Here is a 13,787-nt window from a genome sequence, read left to right as displayed (position 1 = left end):
CAAGGAGCAAGTCATACAACCGGCACTCCGGTATTCCAAATTGCTGGTGCTGGGGTACTTGAACCTACACTTTGAGGATAAGGAGAACTCTGCCGCGCAAGAACTTTGTCAAGAAATGGCTACACTACAGATGGGTCTGCAGTCTTCCCTCCCTGCCCATCAACAGAGCCATTTATTGGACCCTCTTTTCGCCAACTGGGTGGGGGGGCTAACAAATGAGCGTTCCATCGCAGTGCATTGGTCAGATCATTATCTGATCCCCTTCAATATGGTAGTTCCCAAATCCACTCCTCGTATGAAGGTGGGGACTGGTAGCCTACAGATGAAGTGGGTGAAGTTCTCCACGGCCAAGTTCAATGATGCCATGCAGTTGGGAGGGTCACCAGGTGGCAATGAAATCAATACAGCATGCACTGCTCTAGGCAATAGGATCACCAAGGCACTAGATCAAGCTTCGCCTTGGGTGACTAGGGCCCCCAGGACACAGTCAAAATCTGCGCCTTGATTCAATGATGAACTTAGGAGAATGAAGTCCTCGTGTAAAACCGCTGAACAGGTCTGGAGGAGAGACTCCTCTGATTTTAAGAAGGCTGAGTACAAAACAAAACTTAGAACCTATCACTCACTAATAAGAAGGACTCGAGCAACTTACTATAACTCGAGAATTGAGATGGCGGAAAATTTGTCACAAGAATTATTTGGAATTTTCAAGGACATATCGTCACTTACCAGAACCTCCCCGCCAAATAGTTGCTCAGTAGAAACCTGCAACCTGATTGCAGATTTTTTACTCAGACAAGGTAGCAAAAATCTATTCCACCTTCCAGTATGAGGCAAGAAACGGAGGGGGGCGGGCGATGAGGAGCCTAGAATAGTGAAGGCCGCACCTCTCTAGATTTATCCCCCATCATTGGAGGAGCTTAAAAACATTGCCTTAAGCATCAGGTCCAGCTCACCCAAGGACCCCACAAAACCCAAGACCTTAAGAGAGAGTATGGAAGTTTTGGCTCCCTATATTGGTCATCTCCTGAAACTCTCCTACGAAGCAGGGGCGGTCCCCAGGCAATGGAAGGAGACGGTCGTCATCCCAATTAAGAAAAAACAGGGGGGAAGGCAAGCAAGAACCTGGGGATATGGTTGGACCCGACACTTTCCTTCGACCACCACACCAATGTGGTTGCCGGAAAATGTTTCGGAATAATGAAGGTCCTCCAGAAGACAATAGATGTGCTCCCTGCAGCTAACAGAAAAACGCTAGTCCACGCACTGGTGACATCACGCCTGGACTACAGGAATGCGTTGTACCTTGGGGCAAATAGGAGGTGTGTTCAAAGACTGCAAGGCATTCAAAATGCGGCAGCTCGCCTGGTTTTGAGGCTGCCCAGAAGAGCCCCATCCAAGAACGCTCTCGCAACGCTACACTGGCTCCCAGTTAGGGAGAAAATTGTGTTCAAAGCTCTTTACATTAGTCACCGTATCCTGCAGGGAGAAGGCCCTAGCTACCTCCACAATCTACTGACCCCTTACATACCTACCAGGGCTCTGAAATCTGTGGGAACAGGTAGGGTAGAACTACCAGTAATCAAAAGAGCGCAGATGGGGGGGGGGGAATCTTTCAGATGGCTGGCTGCCAAACTCTGGAATGACCTTCCGCAGTCACTCAGGACTGAACCATTGGAAGGGATCTTCTGAAAAAAATTCAAAAACTTGGCTCTTCCACACATTAGGCCTCTGTAAGATACGGTTTTCAGCCTGCGTGATCTGATCAGGGACTGGTAATTAGCGGCAGCGAGGGTACATACTGAAAAGTATGGCCATGCGCTTTAGAAACTCTATTATTATGAACTGTGGACGGACAGGGAAGAAGGCATTAAATGACTCCCACATCAACAATAGAGATGGAGAAATACACTTTGGTGCCAGGTACAGGATGTACTGAAGTATACAAGTATAATTGGGGTTGCATGTGCTCCGGGTCAGGAAGGACCTGGTGTGGCAGTTCAGGCAGGACTGTTACTAATGGAGCTGGGTCAAAATTGCTTTGCACATGGCTGGATCCAAAATGAAGTGGCATGGTAGTCAAAATAACAATGAACTGCAACGCGGCCCGAGTAATTACTTGTGGCTGGAATTAATTCAAGCATTTAATCTATTACTTTTTTGTATGTCTCGGATGCATGATGGAGGTCAACTGCCACCGAAAGTACAGAAGAGTATGCATATGCAGATCCATCAACTAGGAAGTCCACTGTTATACAAAAGACACAGACTTGTTAACTAACGTACAGAAGCATGGTCTAAACCACATGCCACTCTATACTTGTAAATCAAAAGCTTATGTGGTTATCAAAATGGACATAACTATTAGATGAAAGTGTTCATTAACACTTTTATAAACATCTGTTAAATACTACAAATGTTATGTTAATAAAATGTAATGAGCGCATGAATACCAGGAAGGGTCTTGGCGCTAGGACAGAGATAAGCCCGGCAGGGATCCGATTCTGAAATAGCCAGATTTTAGGACCCTTTCTAAAAGAGGTCACTGAGCTAGCATGTCTAATATATGCACTAGCAGGATGCAGGAGGCCATCAGTCCCAGAGCCGGAGGGTCATCCTGACCGAAACCCGGGAAAGAGGCAGAAAGATCGGAATCATAGCCTGAATATCCTGGACTCGCTGCTCGGGAGGATAAACCCGAAACTGCATTGAATACAGAACCGCTGAAGGGGAGCTTCTGAGAGGGACTCAGGTGCGACTTTGGCACGTTGATGGAGAACCCCAACAAATGTTGGAGGTCTGCCGTAGTCTGGAGGTGGGAAAACGACTGCCTGGTGCAAGCCCGCCTTCAACAGCCAGCCGTCGAGATAGGGGAAGACTGAAACCCCTGAACTGCGCAGATGAGCTGTGACCACGGCCATCACTTTCATGAACACCCGAAGGGCGCTGGTAAGGCCGAAGGGAAGCATGGCAAGCTGAAAATACTCTTGGCCTACTATGTACCGCAGGTAAAGCCGGTGGTCCGACAGGAAGGGGATATGAAAATAGGCGTCCTGCAAGTCCAGGGCTACCATCCAGTCTCCAGGGTCGAAGGCAGCCAAGACCTGAGCCAGAGTCAACATCTTTAACTTCTCCTTCCGGAGGAAGCGATTGACGTTCCTGAGGTCCAAGATAGGGTGCAGGCCCCTTACTCCTTTTTGGGGAACAGAAAGTAGTGGGAATAACAACAACATCCTACTTCTGGCCCAGGAACGCGTTCAATTGTACTCATGGCCAAGAGGCCCGTGACTTCCTGTTGGAGAAGCACAAAGTGATCCCCCGACATGCGGTGGAACTGAGGTGGCATGGCTGGGGGGGGGGGGGGGGGGGGGGGCAGACTCCTAGGGGAGGGGAGTAGCCCCTTCAGATGATTTGCAGCACCCACCTGTCCGAGGTGACAGAACGCCAGTGGGGGAGGTGATGAATCCTGCCGCCCACCGGCGTGGGGGTGCACCCCAAAGCTTGGACTAGGAAGTCTTTGAGGCGGGTGCTGTGGGAGCGGAGGTGGACTGACCCGCACGCTGGCCCTCTGTGCCGCCACGGCGGGCACCACGTCCGAGCTGAGGTTGGTTCTGCGCAGGATTCTGGCCAAACGAAAGTGTTGGGACGCCCCATCCGTGGCCACGAAAGGAACGTAAAGCAGACGTGGCCAGGCGCGTGGTGAAGAGACCCAAGGACTTGGCCGTTGCCCGAGAGTCCTTAAACGCTCCAGAGCACTGTCTGCCTTAGTGCCAAACAGGCGAGTACCATCAAAGGGCATGTCCATGAGGGAACTTTGAACATCCACCGAAAACCCTGTGGACCGCAGCCAGGCGTGGTGACTGAGGGCCACTGTCGTGGAGATCGCCCCACCCAGAGAGTCCACGGTGTCCAATCCACACCGGATGGCGAACTTTGAAGCGTCTTTCCACTCAGCAACAGCTTGGGAAAGTACTGCGGATACTGGCGCAGTGTCCGCACCACTGTGTCCCACACAGCGTGAGAGTAGCGGCCCAAGAGGCATGCAGTGTTCACCGACCGCAGCCCCAAGCTGGCTGAGGAAAACAATTTCTTGCCAAACTGCTCCAGCTTCTTTGATTCCTTATCCAGCAGGTGGTAGGGAATGCGCTTTGGGAAGTGGAGGCCTGAATGACCAGGCTCTCCGGAGTTGGGTGGTTTGTTAAAAAGGCAGGGTCACACGGTGCCTGGCGATGACGCCTGGCCACGTTCTTATCCACAGGAACCCCTGTGGCTGGTCTAGACCAGGTGCCCATCAAAACATCCGTTAACGCCTCATTGAACGGAAGCAGAGGCTCCATAGAGCTTGCTGCCGGCTGAAGAACTTCAGTGAGGAGGTTGGTCTTGAGAGTGACAGTAGGCAGATCAAGGTCAAGGGCCTCAGCTGCTCTACGGAGCACCACATTATATGTGTGGTGCCCTCCTCTGGGACAACAGGAGGAGACAGAAAACCAGGCTCAGAAGAGAGGTCAATTGCAAAAACAACAATTGATGGACAGAATGCAGAACAATGTCATACATTCACCCCAGCACAGAGACCTGGGCTAAAATCCATTGCTTTTTTGCACTCCACACCACCCCAGTTCAGACATGGCCATATGCAAATTAGCCTTGACCCTGTGCCTCATGGGAACAGTCCAGCCAGAACTGCCAAGCCATGTCTTTCCTGGACCGGAATCTAGCATCCTAGGACCGGTTTCTGGCTATCAGCCGTCTTCAGCCAGGATAGCTTGACTTCAGTGGTGTGGAGGACATGGGACTCACGCCTGAGCATACCCATCCCACTCGGAGTGACAAATGCAAAAACAATTGATGGACAGAATGCAGAATAATATCATACATTCACCCCACTTGGCCACTGGATTCAAGATAGCCTGGCTGATGAGGATTATGAATCCGAAACCGGTACCAGGATGCTTGTTTCTAGTCCAGGGAAAACATGGCTTGGCAGTTCGGGCTGGACTGTTCTCATGAGGCACAGGGTCAGACTGATTTGCATATGGCCATGTCTGAACTGGGGTGGCTGAGTGAGCTAAAGAATGGTGATAGATTAAACCCAGATCAGTTGACTGGGGTGAGTGTTTGATTTGCTCAAATGCTCCGTCCATCATCCCCTTTTGTATCGCTTTGTTCGCCCTAAGTTGGCAGGGTATGCTCAGACGTGAGTCCCTTGCTCACTTGGCCACTGGATTCAAGATAGCCTGGCTGATGAGGATTATGAATCCGAAACCGACCCCAGGATGCTGGTTTCCGGTCCAGGGAAAACATGGCTTGGCAGTTCAGGCTGGACTGTTCCCATGAGTCACAGGGTCAGACTGATTTGCATATGGCCATGTCTGAACTGGGGTGGCTGAGTGAGCTAAAGATTGGTGATGGATTAAACCCAGATCAGGTGACTGGGGGTGAGTGTTTGATTTGCTCAAACGCTCCGTCCATCATCCCCTTTTGTATCGCAGAGGAGAGGTCAAGGCCACCAACATCATCCGCCTCCTCCGCCCACTCCTGTTCAGACTCAGCCTGCCGAGCAAGAGGGTCCTTAAACCCCTCTCAGCAGTCGTCCCCCTTCTCCACCGCCCGTGGCACAGGCTGCTGCGGCGGAGGGATACAAATGGTCCAATGGCGCCGGGAACGGCACCGATCCGGCTCCGTGTCCCAATTAGGGTCCCAACCTGGAGCAAAATTGTCCGGAAACCCGGGCAACGGCGGAGGAGGAACGAACGGGACCCATTGCGGCACCAAGAACGGAGCCGAGGGAGAGTCCGGGGCCGGAGCCGCCTGCGGAGGACCCTGTTGCCCCGGCCCGGAGCTGCTGGTTTAGGACCTTGGGGCGCTGGGGCCGGAGCCACTGGTAGCGGAGCCAGCGGCAAGGAAGGGCCCCCAGCTGGGACCGAAAGCGTGCTGGCGGGAGCCAGAGGCCTAAATGGCAGCAAGAAATTCTTGCACCTGGGCCGGAGTCGCCGACGGACCCGGATAAGGTGGGTAGGCCACAGGACTCACAGGCTCCAACGGAGCCATGGGGGAAGTACCCCTGGACCCCTCTTGTCTGCGTACGGAGACCGACGGGGGGACGTCGGAGAGAGTACACGCTTCGACTTTTTCTTATGATGTCTCTCTAACCTATTCAGAGTGTGAAGACTTCAACCCTGAGGAACGATGGTGATGGCTCCGCGATAGGTCCTTCGAGCGACCCCTGGACCTCGAACGGCGCTAAGACGACTGCCGGGCCTCCAGCAGCTTTGGGGACCGCTCCTGCAAAGACTTCGGAGCCATGGCCAGACAGTCTGAACATGACCGGGGGTCATGGTGGCGCTCCAGACAGAAGAGACAGACGCCATGGGGGTCGGCCACCGACATTGTTCAGCGATAGGCCCTGCAGGATTTAAACCCAGGGATCCCTACATGGCACCAGGAGACAAAGACTCAAAGAAGTAGAGAAGACTCAAAGAAGTAGAGACAGATCTTTTTTTGAGACAAAAGTCTCAAAAAAGATCTGCGCTTGCTGGCGCGGAAAAAAAAAGCACTGACGTCAGCGCGCATGGGTGATGCCTTAGTAGTCTCTGTGACGTCATCAAGCGCATACGACGCCAGCGACAGCCGCGTAGTGGCACAATGCCACCTTCCGGCGCGCAGGGGTACTGCTGACGAAAAACTTTCCGGATCCAGTCTGACGCCTGGGGATATTCTAAGGTAAGGAATTTATCACTAACGTGTGTCTTTCAGATATAATTGAACAAATAGCATTCACCAGCTGTGCTCTACAGGGAGGTGGGTAGAATGATTCCACATATACATTTTGTTTCAATAAGTGGAAGCAACTTCTGTTATACATGTTGGGAAAATACACTGCCAACTGCCATTAACGTAAGTTCAGTAATTTGTAGTGTTTTATTAATGGAGTCTTACACTTCATGCATGAGATAATTATTTAGCAATGCAAACGTTTCTCAAGGTGGCCTTGTATCTGCGACTCACATATTCAAACACACTGATATTTCAGTAGCATTACATACACCTTTGTTCAACAAAGTTTGCTATGTTGCAATAATAAACAATGCGTCTTTAATTTGTTGTAAAAATGTTTCTATTTGTCCCTATGCAGGGAGAGTTTCATTGGACAGTAAAAGATGTACGGAACATTCACTGTTCAAAATAACCATACACAGCAGTGGAAGACATATTATTGACTCATATGGAAGGGTAAGGAAATGTCATTACATCTTCTTTATAACATTGTTTAATAACAATATTGTCGTTTTGTATTGCATAACAATATTTACTTCATTATGTTTTTTAATGCATTTGCCGTGGTGTGTAACAACAGTAATGTGTAGTCACAGGTTATCTATGACAGATCCATGCTGGAGAGAAAGTTAGGTACTTGTAAATAGATATAGAGCACAGACATCTTTCATAGGTTCAGACAACCCCCCCCCCCCCCCACCACTATTCTATCACACAATTTCTCCTGACAACCTATACACTATTTTGTTTACTTTCATAACTTCATTTATGTGCAGCATTTGAAAGAGTGGACTATTCCATTCTCCTTAGTACTTTTTCTTTTTTGGGGTTTTGTAGGTCTGTACTTCTCTGAGCTGGCTATCAGTTATAGAATCAATTGTTCTTATTCTATCACTTGAGCAGTTTGTTCTTATTTCCTTACACAGCTCCATTTTTTCCCCATCTTTTCGGTGTATTTACTCTTCATTTTTCCCTATTCAATGCCTTAAACTCTTTCTCTGGCAACCATTTGATTATATTTCCAGTATTTGGAACTAAATTCTATTTATAGTCTGATCCTCCCCATACTTTCACAGTCTTCTTTAAAAATGACGTTTCCAGAGGTTTCTCCTGTAGGTTTCCACCAATTTAAACACTGTTACACTTAGTTCCTAATTGAATGGAAAATGGACGCCTTTGTACTGTTAATTGCTATGTAGAGTACTTAGAAATAAACAATCAATATGTGAGTAAGATAAAAAAGCAAACAACAAAAGAGACTGGATAGTAAAGAAGGATCCCAACACTACCCTGAATTGAACGTGGAGAACAAACTAGTCCATGAACTAAAATCTAGAACACTACAACTGAACAGAAAAAAGGTGTGTTCCTCAAAAACTGTTTTGATGAGGCTTGGTATGCTCATCTCCTTTCCTACCTGATGTGATACTTCCTGCCTGCCAGGTGACTGGCCCAGTATCCTGATTTCCAGAAGCGGTACCCATCCATCTCTCTGCGGCTTTCACAGAAAGGCGTGTATCCATACGGGGCACCGTCCAAATTGAAGTCTCTCAATTCCTTCAAATCTGTTCGCACTATCTGTGAGGAGAAACAAGGTAGAGGTATTTAAAACTTTTTACTTACTGTAGATATCACGTTTCCGAAATATTTCAGTAGAGCCAATGTTTTCTTGAATTTCTAAAATGTGAACTCTCCTCTTAAATATCAGCCCAATGCATTACTGATTTAATATAAAATGCCTTGCATCATCATGCAGCCAAAATGCACCAATAACGCTTAATCTAGAAAATCAGTCTTTCACCTGGTTAATCGTTTTACCTGATCTGCATCCACAAATAGGAACTTATCAACTGCCAGAGGGAAAAGCACGTCCAAAAATAAAATCTTGTAGCCCCAGATTATCCGCTGTTTCTCTGTTTGCTGATGGAGCCAGCGGGGCCATTTGTACTGCACCAGCTCATACTGAAAGTTGTACTTCTCTGCCATGTGAGGGATAAATTCCTAGAGACAGAAGGCAAAAAAACATATTTCTTTCTGGAATTAACGAAACAGAGAGGTGTTCCAAATGTTAGGAGAGAGGCATAGGAAGTACGGAGGGCATGTAAAACAGCTCTAAACTTACCAGGATGGTTTAAAACCTGCAGCATTTTCTTGTAGTCAGAAAAACTCTTGCCTCATGGTAAGAAAAGCAAAAATAAACATTTAAGCTGAAAGAAAATGCTCTAGGATTTCCTGAAAAGTAGCAAAAGGCCAAGAAAACAAATAGCTCTGTGCATTTAATACAGGCTCCTGGCACTCATAAGGAGACAAATAAGACTGATGGAGCGAGAGAGACGAGCAGAAGCGATAAGGAAAGATTATTTGTAATCCTATTTTGCCACATGTACATTTTGAATAGAATTTCTGTGGCTGCCTGCCTCCAGAAAAGAACTGGTAGGGTCTTCAACACTTTGCAGGGACAGATGTATGAAGTAAGAAGATGGGCCTCTGCTTCTCTATTTCAGAGAATGTTTGTGGGATGGGGTTTAATTTAACCAGTAGGTGGGGCTGTACATCCCTTACAACAGCGTAAATCTGTAAACCACGTTGAGTTGGAGTTTAGAGCACAACTGAAAGATGCAGACCCTATTGGCCTTGTCATATTCTATGTATGGGGGGTTTATGTTCCGATTGCATTACTGTGTTAGTTAGTACATTATACTATAAAAAGACCTCTTGTGTGGTAGTATAACATCTGCTGGCGTCTGGATAAAAGGGAGATAGGTTGGAAGACTATTGATGCTATAGAATCCATCCACCAATCCTAGTTGGGGTGAGATTATGCAGAAACAAGTACTTTGCTGATAATTTAGCAGGTGAGGCATGGTCCTGTGAAGTCTGTCTCGTCTTGATAGGCATAGAAATTCTCAAAATTAAATGGCAAGAGAATCTGAATTTCATTAAAGACACAAAGGCGAACATCATGAATGTATCTTTTCAATGCCACTCCACAGCACTTAGAAGTATATTACATCAGAATACAAATACAATACAACAGAACAATGGCAACACATTAAAGGTTAATGCATGGAACAATCCTCCTCTTTAAAAGGCAAGACTTGCACACAAAACTTGCTCTATTTCCTATGGATAAACAAGGAACTGAAACCAGTCATCACGCAAAACAGCTAGAAGAACCAAATTACTGTGTGTTATCTGAAAGAGAAAAAGTGTTAGAGAAAGTTTTCAAAGACGAAAGAAAAAACCCAACCACTAATAAATACCATTGCAATAACACTTCTTGAGTAAATTTGTAAAACAAATGTTTATATCACTCGTCTTTTTTCTCTTGTATCTTGTTTTTTTTTTTTTTTTTTTTACACTTTTATGCAAAAACGAATATGCTACTTACCAGTATGCATCTGTTCTTGGCATGTAGGGCTGCTGACATTCATATCTGTGCATAGATCGCCGCCTAGTGTTGGGTCCGGATGATTGCACATTGTTGTCCTGGAAGAGTCTTCGAAGTATCACGAGATAGGTGGCTCCTCCCCTGGACTACACTGCGCATGTGCATCGACTCCATCCCCAGATTGATTTTAGCCATTGTGGCCAAGATGGAGTGAAACTCAGTGAATAATGACCATGCTAAGAGTATATGTAAATACTGCAGCTGCTACAGGCGCCGGGGAGGAGGGCGGGCGATATGAATGTCAGCAGCCCTACATGCCAAGAACAGATGCATACTGGTAAGTAGCATATTCGGTTCGAGGCATGTGGGATGCTGAATTCATATCTGTGCATAGAATACATAGCAGTCCCTCCATTAGCGGCGGCCGCCCGTGCCAGCTGCAGCAGTTTGGAAAAGTGTCTTGAGAACAGCCTGCCCTACAGCTGCCTGCTGTTTGGAGTGCACATCAACACAGTAATGCTTAGTAAATGTGTGTGTGGTAGACCATGTGGCTGCTCTACATATGTCTTCTAAAGGAATGTTTCCAAGGACTGCCATAGAGGCCCCCAACTTTCTGGTGGAGTGGGCTCTTGGCGGAATGTTAAGAGTGCGTTTTGCTTTTACATAGCAGATCTGGATACATTTAACGATCCACCTAGCAATACCAGCCTTGAAAATAGGGTTACCTGTGTGGTGTGGTGCAAAGGCGACAAAGAGTTGCTTAGTTTTTCTAAAATCCTTGGTCCTATCAATGTAATACATTAGGGCCCGTTTAACGTCAAGGGTATGGAGCATCCGCTCCGCCAGTGACTCAGGATTTTGAAAGAAAACAGGTAATTCAATTGTTTGGTTGATGTGGAACTGAGACACAACCTTGGGTAGAAACTTAGGGTTAGTGCGAAGCACCACCCTGTTGGAATGAATTTGGATAAATGGCTCTTGGATTGTGAGGGCTTGCAATTCACTAACCCTCCGTAGCGATGTAATTGCTATGAGGAAAGCCACTTTCCATGTCAAGAACTGCATCTCGCAGGAATGCAGTGGTTCAAAGGGAGGACCCATCAGCCTGGTAAGGACCACATTGAGGTTCCACTCAGGAGCTGGTGGAGTCCGTGGCGGAATGACTCGTTTGAGGCCTTCCAGAAAAGCCTTAATGGCAGGAACCCTGAAGAGGGAGAGGTGCTGCCTATTTTGGAGATAAGGGGCCATTGCAGACAGATGAATGCGAATGGAAGCATAGGCCAGATTACACTTGTACAGATGGAAAAGGTAACAGATGATGTTCTGAATAGAAGCATCCAGCGGGTTAATGTTGTAGTTTGCACAATAAATGACAAACTGCTTCCATTTTGCCGCATAACAAGCTCTAGTAGTGGGCTTCCTCGCCTCCCGAATGATGTCCATACAGTCGGAAGGTAAGTGCAGGTAGCCAAACTCTAGGACTTCAGGAGCCAGATCGCCAGGTTGAGCTGTTGCGGATCTGGGTACCTGAATGTCGCCATGGCTCTGCGTCAGAAGGCTGGGTGTGAGGTGTAGCCTCTGATGCGGCACCACGGACAGTTCTAGAAACGTGGTGTACCATGGTTGGCGAGCCCACGTTGGAGCAACCAGGATGAGAGTCATCGAGTGCTGCCTGAGTTTGCGTGCCACCAGCGGAATCAGAGGAGCTGGGGGAAAAGCGTACCCAAATTTGCCTGACCAGTTCATCCATATCGCATTGCCCTGCGACTGTGGGTGTGGGAACCTGGCGGCGAAGCTTTGGCATTTTGCGTTCTCCTTTGTGGCGAACAGGTCTATCTCTGGATGACCCCACCTTTGGAAGTACAGCCGGAGTACTGATGGATGTATCTCCCACTCGTGCATCTGGTGGCTGTGCCTGCTGAGCAGGTCCGCCATCTGATTGTCTTTGCCCGGGAGATGCTCTGCCATGAGGAAGATGTTCCTCTGAATGGCCCACTACCACATGCTCTGAGCCAGATGAGACAGCTGCGGAGAGTGTGTGCCTCCCTGCTTTTGAATGTAGTACATCGCCGTCATGTTGTCCGTCTGAATCAACACGACCTTGTTGCATAGATGTACCTTGAATGCTTTTAATGCCATGAAGATTGCCATCAGTTCCAGAACATTGATGTGCATCTTCCCCTGTTGCTGCGTCCTTAGTCCCTGCACAGTGTATTGGAGTACATGCGCTCCCCATCCCTGGAGAGAAGCGTCCGTTGTCAGGATAATCTGTGGCACAGGCTCCTGGAACGGTCGGCCCTAGCAAAGGTTTCGTGGATTCCACCACTGCAGAGAGTTGTATGCCCGACCGCTCACCAACACTAGGTCTTTCAACTGGTTGTGAGCCTGAGTCCACTGACGTGCTAAGCACTCCTGAAGCGGACGCATATGTAGTCTGGCGTGCGGGACAATGGAGATGCAGGAGGCCATCATGCCTATCAACTGCATGAACACTCTTGCTGGAAGCGAGTGTTGAGGTCTGAATTTTTGGATCAGCGACTGAATGCTGCTGACACCGAATTTGGCTGGGCTGCGGGCGCCAAAGTGTCTATGGTCGCACCCAGATACTGCCGTATATGGGCGGGCTGGAGGTGGGATTTCGGGTAATTCAGTGAGAATCCCAGATTGTGCAGAAGGTGAATGGTGTGGGACACGTGGTTGGCACACTGCTGGGCTGACTTTGCTTGGATGAGCCAGTCATCCAGATAGGGTTAGACGTGGATGTTTTGACGTCGCAGATGCGCCGCCACTGTCGCCAGGCACTTCGTGAATACCCTGGGTGCCGTGGTGACCTCAAAAGGCAAAACCTTGAACTGGTAGTGCTGGTTTTGGATGGTGAACCTGAGGTATTTTCTGTGTGAAGGATGTAGTGGAATGTGGAAGTACGCATCCTTCAGGTCCAAAGTTGCCAGAAAGTCTCCCTGTTGTAGCAGTGGGAGCACTTGCTGCAGTGTAAGCATGTGGAAATGCTCGGACAGGATGTAAAAGTTGAGGGGCCTGAGATCCAGGATGGGCCTGAGGGACCCGTCCTTTTTTGGAATAAGGAAGTACAGGGAGTAAACTCCTGTGCCTCTTTCCTGCATGGGCACGAGCTCTATTGCCCCTTTTTGCAGCATGACGGTGACCTCCTGCTGCAATAAGTGCAAGTGCTCGCCTGACATAGGACGGTTCCTTGGGGGTATGTTGGGTGGAGTGGACGTGAGCTCCAGACAATAACCAAATTGGATAAGCTTTCTGACCCACCTGTCCGTGGTGATGGACTTCCACATGGGCAGGAACTGCTGGAGTCTCCCCCCGACCGGTGTTGTGTGGTCGGGGGGCAGTGACAATGCGTCACTGTTTGTTGGCGGTAGAGGACCTGGAGCTGTTGTTGCCACGTCCTCTGCCCTTGGCGCTGTTGCCGCGGTATCCACCTCGACTCTTGTTGGCATAAGTAGTCTGGGTGTTGCCTTTGTAGAACTGCGAAAGTTGACCCCTTGAGGTGCCTCTGGTATTGGAGCGACGAAAGGACCCACTCCGAAACTGCTGGGACAGCAAGGCACCCATGGATTTTGCAGTGTCGGTGTCCTTCTTCATTTTC

General features: G+C 48.4%; 1 protein-coding gene across 2 annotated transcripts in view; it reads right to left on the bottom strand.

Moving 5' to 3' along the window:
- The window catches only part of UGGT1 (UDP-glucose glycoprotein glucosyltransferase 1), an 849,443-nt gene that overhangs the window by 116,971 nt on the left and 718,685 nt on the right, over nucleotides 1-13,787 (bottom strand). For both annotated transcript variants that reach the window (XM_086943802.1, XM_086943803.1), the window contains 2 exons: nucleotides 8,596-8,778; nucleotides 8,195-8,355 (listed from right to left, as the gene is read on the bottom strand). In XM_086943802.1, coding sequence (XP_086799928.1) covers nucleotides 8,195-8,355; nucleotides 8,596-8,778 — 344 coding nt within the window. The remainder of the gene's footprint in view (nucleotides 1-8,194; nucleotides 8,356-8,595; nucleotides 8,779-13,787) is intronic.

The sequence above is a fragment of the Lissotriton vulgaris genome, chromosome 11, assembly GCF_964263255.1.
Source record: "Lissotriton vulgaris chromosome 11, aLisVul1.2, whole genome shotgun sequence".
Classification (NCBI taxonomy): domain Eukaryota; kingdom Metazoa; phylum Chordata; class Amphibia; order Caudata; family Salamandridae; genus Lissotriton; species Lissotriton vulgaris.
Note: the sequence above shows the minus strand (reverse complement) of the source record. Positions and strands in the feature narration are given on the sequence as shown.